Source organism: Pseudorca crassidens, chromosome 9 (assembly GCF_039906515.1).
Source record: "Pseudorca crassidens isolate mPseCra1 chromosome 9, mPseCra1.hap1, whole genome shotgun sequence".
In the NCBI taxonomy this organism is placed as follows: Eukaryota; Metazoa; Chordata; class Mammalia; order Artiodactyla; family Delphinidae; genus Pseudorca; species Pseudorca crassidens.
In genome coordinates this window covers 53140697-53162241 of record NC_090304.1, presented here as the reverse complement: position 1 = coordinate 53162241, position 21545 = coordinate 53140697, and the positions used below count along the sequence as shown (strand labels likewise).

Here is a 21545-nt window from a genome sequence, read left to right as displayed (position 1 = left end):
GCCAAAAAAAAGGAATTTTGAGTACTCTCAGTAATAAGTTTAAGAGTTCTTACTCTATTTCCAGTTCTGTAACAACTTGACTTAACCAAGGAAAACACAATCCCAGTGGCACCCTCTAAGACCCCTCTCACTGCACTGTATGGACTGTTTATCTACACTTCACCTTCAGACTCTAAGGTCCACACAGGCAGAGGCACCATGATTTCCCTAGCACTGAATATACAGTAACAATTTCTTTTAAATAAAGGAAAAGAATCATTTTCTGAACTAAATTTGGGATGATGGGCTTCTAGGTCAAGGAAGATTCAGCATATACCTCCTTCTCCCTTCCACACACCCCCAAAGAGAAACATTATAACGATAATAAAGGAAAGAAATGTTGTAACCCTCTCATAATGGGGAAGAGAACACCAGAGGAGCCAAGAGCTCTTAATGAATAAGAAATTTCAACAAATCCCTGGAAGATGGAAGGCAGATGGGAAAAAGTTGACAAGGGAAGCATCAGTCAATTAGGTGAGTCTGATAGGAGAGGTTACTATATATTATAAAACTTGTATTTTATCTGATTTTTGAAATTGTGTACATGTATTACTTTGTTTAAAAAAATTTTTTTAAACAAAATATTTTAAGAAAGGAAGGACAGGGAAAACAACTAGAATTTTCTGGACCTTACAAACATTAATCATTCATTTTCATAATAACCCTACAAAATCACTATTACTATTTCTGTTTTATATTGATACAACTGAGGTTCAAAGAGACTTTTTTAAAACTTGCCCACATTCATATGCTAGAATCCATGTCTGTCTACCTTAGTCTTTATTACCAAGCCAAGCATTCTCCCTCAATATATTTTTAGTGACATAAGCATAAGGAATGAGAAACCTCACTCACCCCAGGAAAGCAACCTTTGTTGGGGCAGCATAAGAGCTGTGGTAAAACTAATTGCAGGGATCCAGTAATGTAACCACTGTTTATCAGAGAGTTTTCTGGAAGAGATGGGTAACTAGGATTCCTGAAAATCATTCATAGCTTCCTTTAACCTTTAAAAAAGGGGCGGTGGGTCATTTGCTTAACATTCTCTATAAGCAATTTGCAAGGACTGAAAATGGTAGCAAGGACTGAAACATACCATTTAAAACTTTTTCCTAGCAATATAGATAGTACTCTTAATGTTGTTTCTCTCTGGGTCTGGCCTTTTCTTGCTTTACAAAGGGAGTATGTACAATAGAACTGCTAAAGGTGCTTATGACTCTGCCAGGGAGAAAGATAAAGGAACAGTCCCTTGGGTAGAGAGTTAAGGATATGAAGTTGACGGGAATTTTCTGAGAGAAGGTACTTTCAAGTGTGTTTATTACCACACTTAAACGCTTACTGAATTTCAATAGGAAAAGTGGGGTGAATAATAAGAAAACTGACTCTATGTTAAGCACTGTCCCGGCACTTTTGACGCAGCATCTTATTTAACGTTCATAAAAGGCCGGCACAGTTTGTGATAACATCCCTATATGAGAGACGAGAAAACAGGAATTGATTAAGTTAAGTAATCTGCCTAAAGTCACATGGTCAGTGGTAAAGGTTAAGATTTAAACCCAGGTCTGTCTAACTGCAAAGTCTCTGCCATTTCCTCCACTCCCGCTGCTCATGTACTAACTTCCAGCTGAAGACAGCATATTGAACTAATAGTGTAACAGAAATAAAACAATAATAGGTTAGAGACTGTATGAATGTTTAAAATGAAATCCCACTGGCTTTGAGACAAAGAAGAAATTTAGGAATAAAATGGCAAAGGTTTATAAATTTAGTCAGATGCCAAAAATTATCTTTGCCAGAAAAAAAAATCTGAGAGCCTCTGCTTTATATCATCTGCTATTATAGGTTGTCCACCTCTTTCACATTTCTTCTCCCTTCCAAACTAAATAACCCCACTCATATTTCTAATCACTTAAGGGTATTATTTTTGTGAGCTAAGGATCAGAACTACAGAGAATATTTCAGAAGTATGTAAAGAGTGTTCAGTCAACCACAGTAATTCCTTGACTTAGAGCTGACTCCTTCACTAATACTAGAGTATCTAGTTTACTTTTTTAATGTACATTAGGATGATGGCTTCAAAGACTTTTTTAGAATCTTCTTCAAGTTCTTTTCCTGGTTGGAATTTAGGGAAAACTGTTCCAATTAGCACACATTCCTAAGTTACTTGCTAAGTTATTTTCCTGTGTGTCTGCATAGATTTGCCTCTATTTCCTTCAACTCTTAACCAGTCAGAATGTTCCTTGATGGTTGTTTCATCACACACTTGGGAATCTTCCTTTCTGTAGTCTTGGTTAAAGCATTTTGATAAATGACATGGAATGAGTATATAGCAACTGCTCCACTGGGATGGTCACAATACCCTATCCCTATCCATTCCACAGTCAATGGAAACCCTAAATCCATGGAAGAGTCAAAGATGTACCTCTGCCATAGACATATTCAACTTTCTTGTACAATTTCTTATGTATATTCATTTCTTTTGCATTACTGTCACCTGTATATATAATTTGTTTTTTCATTCACTTGAGCTAATATCCCCCCACTTTTGGGGAGCCTCTGTTACCATTTTTAGTGCTTCTTAGTTTCTGGTAAAAGCAGAATCTAACAAGTTTAGCTTTGTCCTTCAACAGCATAGCAGGTTCCTTTTTTTGCATTCATTTTTCTTTAATCTCTTTTTAGTGTCAGTTTGTTTGCTCTTGTCTACCTTTATATGATGCTGAATCCCTTTGGACGATAGTTCCCCTGGCCATTACCAAAAATGTTTTATACTCATTAGGCCATGAATTCATGGAGAATCAATCACAGCAGCTCAAGCTTTTCACCACTGGTTCTCAAGCCAGGCTTTTCAGGATCAAAGTAATCTGGCATATCAGTCAAACCCAGGTATTGTTCTCTTTGGTCTCCTCCTTTTTCTGTACACTTTCATTTACACATTTTGGGAAGGATAATTGAACTGGCTCTTAGAATAATTGATATTCTTTTAAAAGGCACTTAATTTTTCAGGCAAGACTCTTGCCCTTATTCTGTTCGCTTATTGTACAACAGTGTCTACAACTTAAAACTGGAAGGGTTCACAGTGTCATTCCCTCTCCACAATGACCATACAGATTCTTCATCTTAGCATGGTTTTACTTATGTGGTACAAAACACCACCAATACCCCGATGCCTACAATATCACCCATTTTATAAGATTCACATGAAGGTACCCAAAGGAAGAGCTCCATTTTATTTTTTAAAAAAGAAAACGTCCTTGTTAATAAATAATAATCCTTATTCTCTTTCCCTTTGTGTTTGCTACTTTGACAAATTACCATAAGATTATGGTTCTTGTCAAAAGGTTAAAGTAGCTTTTAAACAGAAATAGGTACACTGTGTTTCTCAGTGCTAGGATTACTATTGTCACTGTGACCCATAATAAGTAAATTTTTAGCTCCTTGAGCCTAAAATCATCATAATAAGAACTGACCCTTCTGTGGACCAAATGTTTGTGTTCCCTCAAAATTTATATATTGAAGCCCTAATCCCCAATATGATAGAAGTAGGAGGCGGACCTTTGGGAGATAATTAAGTCTCGAGGATAGGGCCCTCATGAATGAGATTAGAGACACAAGAAAGATGATTTCTCTCTTTGCCACGGAGGATACAGCAAGAAGGTGTCTGTCTACAAATGAGGAAGAGAGCTCTCACCAGGAACTGAATCAGCAGACACCTTGATTTTGGACTTCTTAGCCTTCAGAACTGAGAGGAATAAATTCCTGTTGTTTAAGCCTCTCAGTCCATGGTATTTTTTGTTATAGCATCCCAAACTGACTGAGACAATCCCACTAGCCAAAAATTAAAATTTAAAAAATTAGCAATGCCCACCTTCATCTTCACTGCTATCAGACTCAGGAAGTTTGATTCTTCTCCTCTTTTTCTTCATGTTTTCAGTTTCTTTTGTCTCATCGTCAGATACCTCCACTTGCTTCCTCCTGTTGCCATTCGGGAATAATTTAAGCATGTTACACAAAATAAAAATATAAGTATTCATGTGTTACTGTCAGCCTTGCTTCATAACTCATGATCTTAATTCCAGAGGGTAGAAAGTAAGAGTCGTTATAGACCCATAAGGATACTCTGCTAACTGACCACAGCTAGGTCACTTCATGGGGTAACCAGAATAAAAACTTTCTCTAGCTCTCTAAAGACCACTGTAAGCTACTTACCAAGTTATTGAAAAATTTTCCAAATTCCTTCTTACTTCCCCTACTGGCCTTTCAATCATTCAACAAGCATTAAATAAGCAGCTACTACCTACATAAAGACTTTTTGCTAAATGCTCAGATGCAAAGATCAAGAAAATACCGTTGTTCTAAAGAAGCTCTGGCAGGAAAAATGGGCATAAATACCACTAACTATAAAATACAATGTGATAAATTTTACTGGACAAATAACCTAGATCCATCTTGACATTATTTAGCTCCTCTGTCTGGATACTCCACCACACTATTCATTCAATCAACAATAATTTATCAAGGGCCTAGTGTGTGTTATAGATACAAATAAGTACAAGACATAGTTTTTACCTTCAATCTTATTTCTTATGTAACTAAATATCAACTTATTTTTCTACCTTAAGCTAGAAAAATAACAAATTAAACCCAAAATAAGTAGAAGGAAATAATAAAGAGCAGAAATCAATGAAATAGAAAATGTTAAAAGATAAAAGTTATTTTTCAAGAAAAGATTAATAAAATTAGTAAGACTTTTACAAGACTGATAATGAGAAAAGTATACATTACCAATGTTAGGAATGAATGAAGAAATCTATAGTGATACCTACAGATTCCATAGATACTCAAAGAATAAGGCTATATATATTATAAACATTTTTATGCCAATAAACTCAACAACTCAGATGAAATTCCTTTAAAAACACATTCAAAATTGACCCCAAAAGAATAAGAATATTTGAATAGCTCTATTTAAAGAAATCAAATTCATAATAAAAATTTTCCCACAAAGTAAACTCCAAGCCTGGGTCCACTGGTGAATTTTATCAAACTTTTATGAAAGAAACAATACATACCTTACACAAACTCTTTTGGAAAACAGAGGAGGAGGAAACTCCTCTCAACTGATTGTATGAAATGGGCATAACTTTGATACTGAAATCTGACAAAGACATTACCAGCCAAGAAATTAACTGATTATAGCCCCCATAAATATAGATGCAAAGAATTCTTAACATAACATTAACAAATCGAATCTAGCAATATATAAAAAGGATAATACATCATGACCAAGTGGGGTTTATCTCAAGAATGCAAGGCTGGTTTAACATTTGAAAACCAGTCAGTGTAATCCACCACATGAACAGAAACACCATACGATCGCCTCAATAAATGCAGAAAAAGTATCTGTCAAAATTCAACACCCATTCATAAAACATTTCAGCAAACTAGGAATAGAAAAGACTTCCTGAATCTGGTAAAGGGCATCTACTAAAAACATACAGTTAATGTCCTACTTGGTGGTGAAATCCTGAATGCATTCCTGGCAATAACCATCAACAGCGAGTGTCGTACCCATCGTTAGAAACATTTTAATCCATCCCTATCACATGTTCCTAGGAGGTGAGGCCCACTGGACAGAGAGCTCTGACCCTCTGAAACGTCAGCATTTTGTTGATGTTTTCTAATAGCGTAGCCCCAATCTTGCCACAAAAGTCAAGTATGTCTAGGCCTATCAGTGCTGACAGTGTCCTTTAGAATTTCTTTCAACAGACTAGCTCCTACCAACTATGAGGTAGTGTCTCAAATTCCTGGATTCATTTTTAACAGCTTGTGTGCTTTTTATTTTCTTTTCTAATTACATTTTACCACTTGAAAAATAAACTCATTGATATAAAAAGAAAACAAAGAACTTTTTCTCTTAAATTTCACTGGAAACAGTAACCCCTCATTTGGCAATCTGAGGTGAAAAACAGACACAGAGACATACAATCAGGCACACTTATGCCATGTCCACAAATATAAAATGAAGTAAAGGAGAAGACAATCAATTTAAACGCAATGGGGCCCAAAAAACTGGCTTTGGGCCCTAAATCATCTGAACTGGCTGATTCAAGTTCTGCTTCACTAGACAAGCTATGGAGCTTCTCTCTTCATTTTGGTTATGCAGCTGTATCCCTAAGGCTATCCCTAGTAGGATTTAGTGCTCAGCTGAAAACTCCCTGCTTGTCAATAAGCCCAAAAAGACCTTCTCACCCCCAGCAAAGACACTATTCCCCCACAAGTAACAAAATTTTCCTACCTTTTTTTTTCCTTCTGCTGCATCTTAACAGGCTCTGCTTTTTTGCTAGATTTCTTCAGGCCCACAGGGGCTGCCAGCTTTGGTTCAGTGACAGACAGTGGAGGTTGCTCCACTTTTTTTTCTTCTTTCACTGCTTGTTCTGAATCCAAATTGACTTTAATTTTATCTGTAAATAAAGTATAGCAGACGACATATAACCCCATCGTGCAATATTAATCTATCATTCCTTTGACAGTTTACTAGGTGCCAGGTAATATATTAGGCACAGGGGCTAAAGGGATAAAAAACAGTCCCTGTCCTAACAGAGCTCATGGTCTACTCAGAGAACATTTCTCCTTTCCAACTACCACTCTAGCTATAACTGTTTTCATTTCTGCCTCCTGCTAATCCCTCATTATATCACAGCCCCCAAGCCAAATGATAGTAAACGTAGCACTTAGAAAAAAATGAATACAACTTTATGAAGTACCAACATTCTCATTTGTTAGATGAGGAAATTAAGAGTCAGAGCGATTAAAAGATGTTTCCCAAGAGTGTGCAGCTTATGAATTCTGAAAACAGAAAAGCATCTCCTTTGTATACGCAAAAAAATATGAAACACCTTTTTAAACAAAGAATGATAACAGATGATGACTTTTTAATTTTGTCACCAATAATTTTTTGAAATATATAAAGCATTAAGGTTTTTGTTACTGAAACAGAATTCATATCATAAAATTTACCCTTTTCAAGTATACAATTCAGTGGTTTTTAATTGCAACAACACCACCATCCAATTTTAGAACATTTCATCACCCCTAAAAGAAACCCTGTACCCATTAGCCATCACTCTCCAACCCATCCCTTAACAACCACTAATATACTTTCTGTCTCTATAGATTTGCCTGTTCTGAACATTTTGTGTAAATGAAATCATATAACATGTGGCCTTCTGTGTTTGGCTTCATTTATTTTGCATAACATTTCAAGGTTCATCCATGTTGTAGCATGTATCAGTATTTCATTCCTTTTCATGGCTGAAAAATATTCCATCATATGGATATATTACATATCATTTAACCATTCATCACATGATAGACCTTCTTGGTTATTATGAATAATGCTGCTATGAACATTTGTACAAGTTTTTGTGTGAACACACAGTTTTAATTCACTTGAGTAGATACCTAGGAGTGGAAGTGCTGGGTAAATATGTTTAATTTTTTGAAGCACTGCCACACTGTTTTCAAAGTGAGCACATCATTTTACATTCCCTACAGCAATGTATGAGGGTTCAATTTCTCCACATTCTTGCTAACACTTGTTATTGTCTGGCATCTAGTTTTAAATGGTTCAAATACCAACAATCAACTCTTCATCCAGCTCTAAAGCTTCATTTTCATTGCACTGATCTTGTCATGTGTCAAATACAATAAAAACATTCATAATTTTACTCTAAACATTAAGCCTTGAAAAAAACATCTGTTAAATAAATCAGCTTTGTAAACCATTCTTTTAATTAAGTGAATATTTCATTCCTTTATTTTATCCACGTTTCCCCCCTCCCTCTATTACATTCTATCATAATATCCTGTTACTCTCTGCCTAGCTATTACAATCATTAAGTATTTTATTTTTTCTGTATTTATTTGTCTTTCTATTCCAGTAGAATATAAGGGCCATGAGGACATTTTCTGCATTGTATCACTAGTGCATAATAGTGCCAAGCATGTAGTAGGTGCTCAATAAATATTTGCTAAATAAACACATGAATAAATAAATGTATACTTCTGTTTGACTTTTACAATTTGCAGTCATGTTTTATGTATTTTAGAAATAATAGTAATTTTTAAATTCACTGGCTTTTAAGGTTACAAACATATTAAAAACAACAACAACAAATAAACATGTGGGCCCCATCAAAGTTGCCAAGAAACCACACAATCTGATTGGGTATAGTGGACTAGCACCAGGCGTGCAGGCCAGTGACATTAGCATGACATATTTTCACAGAAGTAGGGAGCCCTCCTTATGCACTGTGCCTGCAGTAATACAATCATGCCTCCCAATAACCTGAAAGTAGCAAATTTTCAATATTTTTTCAGAACATAAAGATGTTCTCTGATAGCATTTTTTTTTTTGTGCAAGCCAATTTTTTTTTAAATTTATTTATTTATTTATTTATGGCTGTGTGGGTCTTCGTTTCTGTGCGAGGGCTTTCTCTAGTTGTGGCAAGTGGGGGCCACTCTTCATCGCAGCGCGCAGGCCTCTCACTATCACGGCCTGTCTTGTTGCAGAGCACAGGCTCCAGACGCGCAGGCTCAGTAGTTGTGGCTCACGGGCCCAGCTGCTCCGTGGCATGTGCGATCTTCCCAGACCAGGGCTCGAACCCGTGTCCCCTGCATTGGCAGGCAGATTCTCAACCACTGTGCCACCAGGGAAGCCCTCTGATAGCTTTTATGGCAAATAAAAAAAACTATTACCCCAATCTGTCCCCTAACTACCATTTTGACCATCACAGAAAAGCAGATTTCTGACTAATTTTACTTGCATAAGCATGTAACAAAACTGCTTCCCACAAAATCTTTGTAAAGTGCTATGCTCCAAGAAGTGTGCCATAATTATCCTGCAACTCCTGCATTGTTCCTGGTATTCTGGCCACATACCCCCAGGGGATGTGTACTTGATATGAGAAGTACAAAAATATGTAGTTATTGGTTCTTTCTATATGAAAAAATCCTCTCTCTCTCTATATATATATATATATATTTTACATCTTTATTGGAGTATAATTACTTTACAATGGTTAAATATATTTTTTTAAATAAAGGAGATTTGCTTTCTCAAAAAGTAAATATTTATAAATGGCCATTATAAATAAACTTCTCTTTTATTTTAAACACCCATTTTCAAGAACACTATAAAACAAATATTTAATTCTCTTTTCAAGGCAGGAAGTAAAAACAGAAATAAGTAAACTACCCTCCAGGATATCTCGACTGAACTCAGCTCACCCATAAAATCTATTGTTCCAGTTGGTTATATTCATCAACATATAGATCTGTATACTACAAGTTTATGTTAGGATGCGGGAATGCCACATGGGAGTGTGTTAGATAGGTTAAAAACTGGACAAGGTGGCTTTCACCTCAGATATAATGTTATTATATTAACATTCATATATTAGTCAAAGGAAGGTAAGAACATGCTTACTCATAGCAGCTTTTCCAAAAAAATTGCTTATCGCATTCCCTTTCCCTGGTGGCTTGTTGCCTACCGAAGATGCCTAAAAGCATAGAAAAACAAAACACACATGATTTTTTTTTCTAATGTTTAGGCTGCTCTTCAAGTAGCAGTCAAAAAATCTCTTCAATAGAAGAGCACACTCTCATGATCATACAGTCTCTATATTATTATGCCAAAACGTGTAGGCACTAGATATAAGAACAAATCCAGACCAGATAGTATTTGGTGTTAATCGCCAAAGCTTAGTTTTCCCCGGTTTTTATAAAATTATTATTCATGAATATGGCTAAACTTATTTAGAGTACATTTAAAAACTACTTAGTTTGACAGAATTAAAACACATCAGAGGCAACATGGTACAAAATGGGGAAAAACCTCCAAAACATTACATTTGTAATCATCCTAAATGGAATGCTAAATGCTGATTCCACCACGTAATAGCAATATGACATCCAAATTACTTAACAAGATAATGATAATGTCTCCCTCACAGAAGCGATAAGAGGATTTAAGCAAAGACCAAACTATTGGCACTCAGTAGGAGTCCTATAATTGTCAGTGCTTTCCCTCTCCCTCTCCTCTCCTTTCCCAAAGTGGAAGCTTTAAAATGACAATAATGGTAATAATAATAATGGCAATAATTATGCTTTTCTAGATTATTTTTAATAGTATGAGACTTTTCTTAAGTCAACGCACTTAAGTTAGTTGAGATGACTGAACAATAAAAAACTAAGGAAAGGGATGAAAGAAAAAAACAAGAAAAATTCATTAAATAGAATGAGAATGTTAAATACACTGGCAAAGCCCAAAATATAGATGTTCCCAAATAACATACTGCTAATATACAATTCTTTGCATTATTTCAACTGGGTCTCACAATAAGCTTATGATGTGTACAGGGCAGGCATTACATTTTACAGGAGAATCTGAGGCTTGGTGAGAAGCATTATCAAAAGAAAAAGGACTACTTCAGGTGAGAGTATCAAGAACTAAAGGATTTACAATAAAGCAGAAAAAACAGAACTAAATATCAGAACCTTAAATAATTAAACTACTACCACTGGAATTATTAAATGCTTTTCTAGTTACCCATTCTGAGCTGTAAAAGCATATTTTTAAAGAAGACTTACATTCGTTACTTCTTTAGCCTCTGTTTTGGTTTCCTTGTTGGCATCTTGGGTTTTAGAAGCAGCTTTAGAAGCAAACATGCCCATGATGCCTTTGGGCTGCTGGGAACTCTGTTTGGGGATAGGTGGGCCATGACCATTGGTGGTCAACTCATTACTAGCTTGTGGCTCAGGTGATACCGGAAGATCTGACTGCTCAAACTTTTCAAAAGATGAGGATTCAGCAGGAGCTCTAAGGACGGCAGCTGCACACTGGATGGCACTAAACCTGAGGACAGAAATGTTACATTAAATTAATTGATGTCAACATCAAACCTTATTTTTAAACTCTTGTTTCTTCCCCACAATACTTTCTAACCCTAATACTATAAAATTAGAAAATTTTAGAACTAGAATGGATTTTAGAAATTAGTTTGTGCAACAAGTACTGGAGAGGAGTGAGTGAATTATACATCTCGTTAGTAATAAAACTAAGATTGGAAGGTGTCTTCTACCAAGCCATATGGGTATTCTTGCTTTTTTGATAAAAGCATCCTAATTCAAAATAGTAAGAATACACCAAACAATAATAAAACATTAGTAATTTCACCATCTTTGGTAAACCAAATGGTTCTCTCTTGTTTTTAAAGACCTTCAACATATAGGGCTAGCAATACCATAAATACTGACTGAATCAAAATTAAGAGCTTTAAATATTAACAAATTTCCTGGCAACTCTCCTGGCCAGAATGGATCATGCTTTAAAACATGGAATAAGCTGGGAACAGAGCCACTGGCTTCTATAACCTGTGGTCCTTTAAAGTCACTTATTTAATAATTTATAATAATCCCAACTAATAGCACCAGACAAGTATGCCCATAGCTAAGTGAAGAAATTTGGAACAATTTGCATGACGTATTAACGGGAACATTCATCTCTTCTTCTCTAATGATTGTAGATGCGCCTGTTTCACAAAAATCCATGATGTAATGTCCTACATTGTGAATGGGTAACTGATCCAGCCTTGTCAAACAGTTGTACTTAAAGCAAAGTTTTCCAACGTTTCCTAACAAAGAAGAATATTTTATTTCCCTCAGTCTTTTGCTTATTGAGGGCAGGTAAGAGCTCCTTGAAGATAAGTATATTATTCACCTTTTGTATTTCAGGCACCCAGTACAAGACCTGGCACAGGGAAATACAGGTTGAAAGAAAGATTATTTAAGTCACTGAAAGTGAGGCTTCTGGCTTCTCTCCTTTCTTTAGTGTATCATCTCAACTTGGGGTGGGAGAAGATGGAGGTTAAGAAACTATGTGGTGATAGCAATTATCTTACAGATCAACCAGGCACAACTCTGAGATTAACTGGCCTAAGATAAAAAATCCCTGATAATATCACTTAATTTCTGAAGTAACTTTAGGCTGAACAGCCCTGAGCTAGAGTCCACAGCTCCAAAAACCTTCCACTGATTTATTACAGTCCACATAGAAAACTCCACATTAACACAAATATTTTGTGCATCAGAGTTAAGAACAGACGGAAATCATTTCCTTTCACTCACCACTCTTCCTCTCTGGCCCTGCAGTGCTTCCATGTACAGGGAAACAGAGCAATGTTTTATTTCATTGTCAACATCTAAAGTTGGCCCCGAGACAACTCTTTCTCCATTTGGTCTACATTCCACACCTTAGGGTCAGGACCAGGAATTGGCAATGAGGAAGAGACCAGGTTAGGCTGGGAACATGTCCGAAGACAGAAGAATCTGCTCAATCTAAAATTTCAACTTTCTTCCTGTCACAACACTTCTTAAAACACATGAAACAATGTGTCAGATCTCAGTTGGCCCATGATTCTCAGGACCAAATACAAACTTCTTTACTGGAGATAAATTCCTCACATTTCTACCGAGGATACTTTAAATATTTAAGTAAAGTTTCATTAAAGTGCTTCCTACTATCACATTTGTACTTGTCATGTTTATTTTAGCGGTCCCTATGCAAATTTCATTGTGGACTTTTGAGTCACTTTTATTCTTGTTTGCTTACTTACTAGATACAACAGAATTGATTTTTAGAGTTTGACATACCACTAGATTTTAATACAGATTATTTTTGAAATCTAATAATACAACTTACATAAACATATCTGGGTGTTAATGTTTTCTTATAATCCTTCCCTAAAAGACACCAGACATAAATTACTCTTTAGCTGTATATTCATTGTTTATCTAATAAATATTTGTGTGTCTATTATACTCAAGGTTTTGAGCTGAAGGAAAATAAAGAACCAATGTCTACCATTAATTCACTCAACAATTATTTACTTTATGCTTACCATTTGCCAGGCACCATTTTGGGTATACAGTGGTTAACAAAATAGACATGATCCCTATGCTCATGGAACTTACAGAAATTATTTTTGGCAATCCTATACCTATTTCTCCTCAAGGACCCAACTTTATCAGTTATCCCATCCCCCCCGAGTATCTTCAACCATTTCTTCTTTTTATAGCTCTTTCCTAATAATATAAGTTCAAGGTATTCTCAACTTTAAAAATGTATAGGGCTTCCCTGGTGGCGCAGTGGTTGGGAGTCCGCCTGCCGATGCAGGGGACACGGGTTCGTGCCCTGGTCCGGGAGGATCCCACACGCCACGGAGCGGCTGGGTCCGTGAGCCATGGCCGCTGAGCCTGTGCGTCCGGAGACTGTGCTCCACAACGGGAGAGGCCACAACAGTTAGAGGCCCGCGTACCGCAAAAAATAAATAAATAAATAAAAATGTATATATATACTCCCTGAGCCTCAATTCCTCTGTAGCAGGTTACCTCTCTTTTTCCTCCATCTTACCGTCAAATTTCCTGGAAAGTTGTCCCTATCTGCTATCTTCCTTATATCCCGATCTACCCAGTTGACCAGAAGCTGGTTGCTCCACTGAAACTGCTGTTACCAAGGCCATCACTTTTCAGTTCCTGTTTTACTCAGCTTCTCAGCAAGGTTTGATATTGTCAACCAGTCCCTCCTTCTTGAAACTCTCTTCTTAGTTTTTAGAATTCCAGACACTCTCATGATTTTCCTCTTATTTCTGGCTGCTCCCTCTTAGGTCCCTCTTTTCTGCCCACCCCTTAAAAAACAGCTGTCACTTAAATAGTGCTTACTGTGTGCCAAGCACTGTTCTAAGTGCTTTACATATATTAATTCATTTAAACCTCTACAACCCTGAGGCTGATACTAATTTTATTAGTTTCATTTCACTGATGAGGAAACTCAAGCAGAGAGGTTAAATAATTTGCCCAAGAGGTTACACAGCTAGTAACTGTGCCTAGAGTTTAATAACTTTCTGCCCTTCTTTCAGTCTATGCATTCTCTCTGCATGACTGTATCTACTGCTGTAGCCCAATTAATTATCTATTTTCTCTGATTCCAAAATCTCTCTCTTTACCCTCAGATTTCTCTCCTTAGCTCTAGACTCCCCTATCTATTGCAAAGGACACCTCCACTTGGACTCCCCACAGGGTACTAAAACTCAACATGTCCAAAGCCAATTCATCATTTTTCCCTTCTCCCAAAGCCTGCTCCTCCTCATATGTTCCTCTTCTTAGTGATGGTACCATTATCCATCCAGCAATTCAAGCCAGAAACACGGCCATCATCCTTAACACCATGAACCCCGCCCCCATCCCCACCATACACACTCTCCTGGTCCCTAACCACTACTACACCATCCAGGTTTTGATGGTATGGCCCTTTAACCTCTGTACCTCTCCATTTCCAACACCACTACTATGCTTCAGGTAACTATCATCTCCACCTTGAATCACTGCAACAGTTCTCCTTCCTGATGGCCTTGCCTTCAGATTATTCCCTTCAGATCCATTTTCACCATCATAGAGTGATATTTTTATGATGCAATTCTCATCATTTCAATCATCTGCTTCAAAATCTTCAGTGGCTCCCCTGTGCCCTTGGAATAAAGCCTCAACTCTTTATCCTAGTAGTCAAGCATAGAGTCTGATTCCTTGCATCATTATTTTCTGCCTCTCACTCTAATTTCCAGCCATAGAAAACTACTGTGGTTCTGCACAAGCACCACGTGTTCTCTCAGCCTTGTCCTTACTCTCCCATTTCCCTCTGACTGGCTACTTCTACTAGGCCTTCAGGCCTCAACTTCAATGCCGTACCCTTCAAGAAGCCACCTCTGTCTTGACTCCTCACTCCACCCCAACCAAAAAGGGGGGATGAGTGTCCCCCAATATCCTCCCACACTCTTATTCATATTGTAGCACTGTCACACTATACTGTAATTGCCTCCCATAGGATCATCAAGCAGGTAATGGACCATATTCACTCTATAGTATGTGGCATGTCACACATACTCATCAGATCTTTGTTGAATTAATTCAAATTATTCTGCTTAGTACCTATCAAAGTAGTAGGTGTTCACTATATGTCTGGGGATCTGGCCTGAACCTTCCATACAAAGTAGGCGTTTGACCAAAGCTCAAAAGAGTTTAAGTAACTTGTCCAAAGCTCCTGGGCCATGAGCAACAAAGCCAAAAATCAAGCCCATGATCATCAATTTCCAAAACCCATGTGCATTATAGTCCACCTCCTCCCTGTGCTGTGAAAGATACAAAAGATGAACAAGATCTGATCCTGGCTGTGGAAGATCAACTGATTTTGGATGGAAGGTAGAGGAATATTAAATTAGGAATAGTTTTTTGAAGGATAACATTTGAACTGGCTCTTGACAGATGGGTAGGATTTAGACAAGCAGAGACTGGGGTAAAGGAGTAATGAGGGGGCCCAACAAACAACATTTCTGGTAGTAGTGACAGGATAAATACATGAGAAATAGATTTATGGGGAGTCTACTGAGGTTTTCAGTATGGGTTGTAGCTGCTATTTTTCACCTTATGATGCACTAATAAAACCAGGCATGTGTCTTACTGCAAGATAAATGGGGTTTTACTAGACTTGGCGTTCACTCTTAAGAGGCAGCCACTGTGTAAACATCTTACAAAATCAATTCGTAAAGAAGCCCACAAGAAACATTAAGGAGCTCACTTGCTGCAGTTCTGCAAGTTGCTTTTAAGGATGTCATAGTCGGTATTGAACAGAGGCCCACTGTCCTTTAGCATGGCTTTCTGGATGCTGTACACATGTACACTGGCAGTCACAGCTAGCTTGGACTTCACTGCTACAAGTCAACAGGAAAAGCAGTCTGTTAATACACAAACTTCATAGCATGTGGGGAGTTTAACAAGAAACCCTTCTGCATTAAAACCATTTGTAATCTGTGGTGGTCCAAAAAGCTCTAAAAGGCCAAACAGTATTATATACAGTATGATATCAACTCTTCTGTCTGTGACAAGGACATTATGAAAGGTAGGTGGTGGTGAGTCAGTTCTAAGTACAGTACTGTGAAGGCATCACTCATCCAGTGGACACTCAGTAAATATTAATGAATAATTGATGATACTATGATGTGGGTTTTTTTTCCCCCCAGTCAGGGAAGAATCTTATACTCTAGCATATAAACATAGCAACTGAGGAATAAGTAATTTCTGAGAAGTCTCGCTTATATAATTCAATTTTAGTTTACAAAAAGAAACTCTATATAACAAAAATACTACTAACCAGATGAGTCTGCAGAGGAAATACAGAAAAGAACATCACAAGAACAAATTTTAGGTTCCATGAAGGAAGGGACCATGCCTAACTTGTTCCAAGTCTCTAGTGCCTAGCACAGAGCTTGACACAGAGTAGATACTCACTATGTATCTACTGAATGAATAAATCTACCACTGTGGGAATTCAGAAAGAAAATATTGGACATTTCCACCATTTTAAATACCTCAAAGTTAATTTATAAGAAAACAACTCCACTGGTAGGCATCTTTATATACAAAGTACAACACTGCAGGTTTTGTCTTGAGACATAATCCAAGATCATGTGGCTGACTATTACAAAATTCCTTTGAATTGGGTATTAAAAAATAGAACAGTAGCATTAATAGTCTTGAAATGGGTAGACGAATTTAATTTAGAAGTTATACTAAGTTCTTCTGACTTCAGAAAAGCATTCTTTAATTTTCTTCCTAAAAAAACTGTTATGGAATACAACACAATATTTAGAGACCATTGTCTTTTGACAGTTGATGAGGTGTTCCATATGGTATTCATAATAGTTTTTTACATGTCTGTCATAGTTTTGAAATCCCATGATAAAAGTGCTTTATTAATGTCAGCAGCCATTGGCCTTAAAAATGGGAAATTAGTGTAGTATCATATTTTAACATGTTTCAGAAATTACTAATAAAAAGAATACATGGCTCTCCAGTAAAACAGCTAAATGTATATGAGATGTTAATGACACTGATGCCATAAGAGAAAAAACTTGGGCTTCCCTGGTGGCGCAGTGGTTGAGAATCTGCCTGCCAATGCAGGGGACACGGGTTCGAGCCCTGGTCTGGGAAGATCCCACATGCCCCAGAGCAACTAGGCCCGTGAGCCACAACTACTGAGCCTGCGCGTCTGGAGCTTGTGCTCCACAACAAGAGAGGCTGCGACAGTGAGAGGCCCGCACACCGCGATGAAGAGTGGCCCCCGCTCGCCGCAACTAGAGAAAGCCCACACACAGAAAATTAGACCTAACACAGCCAAAAATAAATAAATAAATTTATTTTTTTTTAAAAAAGGAAAAATTTGCTAGATCGCTATAATACTTACCTTCCAATTTATCTTCTCTCACTACTGCAACCTTGTGGCACTGTAACAAAATAACACTTCATTGGTATTTAAAGTAGTACAACTTGCGATTTTAACGTTTCCTTGCCAAAAATTCATTTGCACTTGGATATGAAATCAGCAACATTAGGTACCCCTGAAAATGTATGTTACAGTTTAATAAAGTCAGACTCATTTTTAACTTGCTTACTTTGAAACTTCTCAATCAGGTTAAGGAAAGTGAGAGAGTGTAGATATCAGTACCAAAAACCCCCCCAAAACTCAAAAAAACACAGCAGCTCAAACTAGGAAAAGAGGAAAAGAGGACTTTTTACTAAGTAATGTAATGAGAATTACTGTATAATCATATGGAACCAGATAAAAATTGGATCTCTCACACCATACAAAAAAAATAAATTCTAAATGGATCAGAGATCTAAATGTAAAGAATGAAACATATATATATATAGTACACACAGGAAGAAAATATGGGTGAATTCTTCTATAAACTAATATAACCTGAGAATGAGGAAGTTTCTTGACTATAATTCAAAATCCAGAAGTAACTGAAATAATCCATAAAAACTAAAAAATCATTTTTGGATGATGGAAAAAAAAACTTTAAGCAACATAAAAAGACAAATGGTAAAGTGGGAAAAATATCTGCAACTTACATCACAAAGGGTTAATATATAGTTTCTAAAATAGAGAAAATAAAGACTAACTATCCTTTTGAAAATCGGCAAGAGGTATGAAGAAACAGTTCACAGAGGAGAAATGCAGATGACCCTTGAAACAGGACCACATGTGCTGTGTAGAAACAGATGCTCTCCTACATTGCTGGTAGCAATGAAAAATGGAGAGGTATTTGGCAATACCCAACAAAGTTTATATATATCCTACTTCTAGGAACGTAATCTTAAAACACACTGGCAAAAACATACAAAACACATATACACTGAGCTATTCACTGCAGCACTATATGTAATAGCCAAAGACTGTAAATAACTCAAATAACTATCAATAAGGGACTGCTGAATAAACTAAGGTATCTCTATCAATGTAGGAGCATGTGGCTGTAATAAGGAAAGAGAAACATTTCTATAACTGCAACAGAGTGATGCTCGGGATAACCTAGAAACCTTAAACTGTTTTCAGTCATCATATGGTTAGTAAAATTGTTGGGTTTGCTTTTCTAAATCTCATATATTTGGCTAAAGCAAATAAATATTTATTTTAATGTTAGGAACAACCAAAATTCACAACATAAGAAAAAAGAACAATATAAAATCAAGTAAGTTTTTAAAAAATATAATTATAAATTTGAACTGGGAATTTGACGTGTCTTCATAATGCATTTTCTCTTAAAAAAAGCATTCTTAAAAATGTCATGTTCTGCAAAATTGTACAATAAAAATTACAGAGCTTATGAGAAAAAGAGCATTAGAAACTAATCACTCAAACCTATGTAATAGGAGCCCTAAAAACAATAATTGGTACCCTCAGGAGAAAATATCGCAGCCCAGACAGTTCACTGTGACTAAACGCTGCCTTAGGGGATATTAGAAATGCATTAAAACAACGCAGTGGAAATGCCAGTGCTAAAACAACGTAAACCAGAGTACAGCTATGGTTCAGGGGGATCCTATTAAAGGGGACACAGGAGTTGAGTTCAGCATCCATAATCCCAGAGCCTGGCTGGGGGCAAGCCTCTAGAGCTTTTTATCAGTTAAAGAAAAAGGGAAAACATAGCTAGTTGATGAGAGAAAGTTCTTCTTTATAGAAACATTCCAGCCAATAAATCCAGAAGGAATGACAGAATTAGAACATCACTATTTTGTAACTCCTAGTGAATTAATGATCTAGGCAATGATAAAAATCAATCTCAGCTAAAATCATTAGATGAAAAGCTAATGGGGGACCTAATAAAGAATGGATCAAGTAATAACCTCTAACAGAATCAACCAAACATTTCGTTGAAATTTTCAAAAATTCTCTGGAAGACTCTCCAGGATGAGATTAGAAGGAGGCTTTTACTTTCTATGTATTATCAAGCATTTTTTACAATAATGATCGTTGGAAAAATAGAAATTATTCGTATGCTTAAAAACCCATACAAAGCCTATGTATCTTTTTTTCTTTCTAGAAACACTTAAATTGGGCTTCTCTGGTGGCACAGTGGTTGAGAGCCCGCCTGCCGATGCAGGGGACACGGGTTCATGCCCCGGTCCGGGAAGATCCCACATGCCGCGGAGCGGCTGGGCCCATGAGCCATGGCCGCTGAGCCTGCGCGTCTGGAGCCTGTGCCCCGCAACGGGAGAGGCCACAACAGTGAGAGGCCCGTGTACCAAAAAAAAAAAAAAAACTTAAAAAAGAAATGAGAAAGAATAAGAACAAAACCTGACATTATGCTTAACAATCTGCCTTTTCTTAGCCTGGCTCTCTTAAAAGAAAAAACCATGGATAAGCATCCACACTTGGTCAGTAATTAATTCTACAGGGTTCCACAGGGCAGGGCTCTAAAATTCTCACAACCACTTCAACCACAGGAACCCTACTCTTAATATATTTTATATTTTAGGATTCCAAGATTTCATTTGATAAAGCGTTCTGCTGCTTTAAAAAAAGGTGGGCAAAAAAAAAAAAAAAGCTGGGCAGAATTTAAATGCCCTCTTAAACTTAGAAACAGAAGGCTTTGTACAAGCAAACCACAGCACAGAAGTTTTTAATTGATCATGGGTTACACATCTTTTTGAAAAATGGTCTCAAAAAAATGCACTGAGGAACACAATTTGAATGTACTTTCAAGGGTTCGCCCAAGAATCCCTTGAACCCTAAAGACCATGCAAGAATCTGAAATTAAGAACCTCTATCATATGGGTTAGAATAAAAATCTACAACTTTATCTTAAAACATAAATTCTTAACCTTGGACCCTTGTTCAAAAGATCTGTGAACACTGAAAATTTCATGAATATGTCAACATATGCATTTTTCTTTCAGATTCTCAAGGAATCAGTGACCAAAAAAAGAATAGAAACCACTGCTTTCAAGGTACACAGTGATTCCCAGGTCAAGAATTGACTATGACTAAATGGAAGGCTTTGACTAAACTCAAGAAAGAGACAGAGGGAGCTGATTAACCCTGGAAACAAAAGAAGGCATCCAGATGCAAACTTTGGCAGAATCCATTCAAGGGCCATACAGGGAGAGGATTCTGGTCAGGTTTATTTCTGAGAGCAAATGAATCAGGTGTGCTTAATCTGGTTTCAGATACATAATGACATCTGATTCCATCTACACTTGCAAATATCTTAATTAACATCTGGCTGGCCAAACAGCTTACCAACAAGAACAGAATATGCTAGTCAGAGAATATAAGGATCTGATACCCCTAGCAGTTTTGCTTCTCCTTGTAAATTACTAAATCGCCATTCCAGTTTTGAATCTCACATGCTTGGGACTCTATTGATACAAGACAAATCCAGTCAGTATTTTGATAAATCTGGATTCTGAATTTATGAACCTTAGGGAAAGTCAAAAGGGAAGAGGAAAACATTATCAGTGGATCCCTGAGAAGGAGTCTTGATCCTTGGGCTAAATTCTCTATGGGAGCAAAAGAACCTTCAGGTAAGAGGTTTGGGAAGTAAGAACAGAGGAGGTGTGCCTCAGTTTGGGGAAGGAAGCAAAAGAGGAGGAATTATCAAAGTTCCAAGGATCAGTCTAGTACGGGAGAAGGAATGGAGTTATCTCAGCAGAGCTTCTGGGACGAAAGCTCAGATTAAAATCAAGTTCACTTAAAAAAAAAAAATTGTACTTGCTGAACACCTGAGTTTGTGGCTTGACATTTGAACGGGCTGAAAATTAACCACCATTGTCTCCAATACACCTTCAAATGGAAGAAAGAGGAATAAGAGAAGCAGTTCCGAATGTCTTGTTGCCTAGGAAAATTGCACAATAATGATAGTCTCTGTATCACAGCCGAGATAGTAGCCAAACTTCTCAAGAGTTTTAGGTTTAGTCTAAAAATCCAAAATAATCACCATCTTCAAGCAGCTTTTTAAAATTTCCATTATACTGAATCTTGTTTTTGCCCTGTGTTGTGTTATATAACACTATTTATAGCTCAAACACATTTAAACTCATAATAAGATTCTGAG

General features: G+C 36.9%; 1 protein-coding gene across 3 annotated transcripts in view; it reads right to left on the bottom strand.

The window, feature by feature from the left end:
* The window catches only part of POLD3 (DNA polymerase delta 3, accessory subunit), a 48337-nt gene that overhangs the window by 10403 nt on the left and 16389 nt on the right, over positions 1-21545 (bottom strand). For all 3 annotated transcript variants that reach the window (XR_010946182.1, XM_067750312.1, XM_067750310.1), the window contains exons 4-9: positions 17390-17429; positions 15725-15857; positions 10687-10951; positions 9524-9596; positions 6332-6497; positions 3902-4008 (exon numbers count right to left, since the gene is read on the bottom strand). Coding sequence is in view for 2 of the 3 variants with exons in the window: in XM_067750312.1 (XP_067606413.1) it covers positions 3902-4008; positions 6332-6497; positions 9524-9596; positions 10687-10951; positions 15725-15857; positions 17390-17429 (784 nt within the window). In the remaining variant the exon portion in view is untranslated. The remainder of the gene's footprint in view (positions 1-3901; positions 4009-6331; positions 6498-9523; positions 9597-10686; positions 10952-15724; positions 15858-17389; positions 17430-21545) is intronic.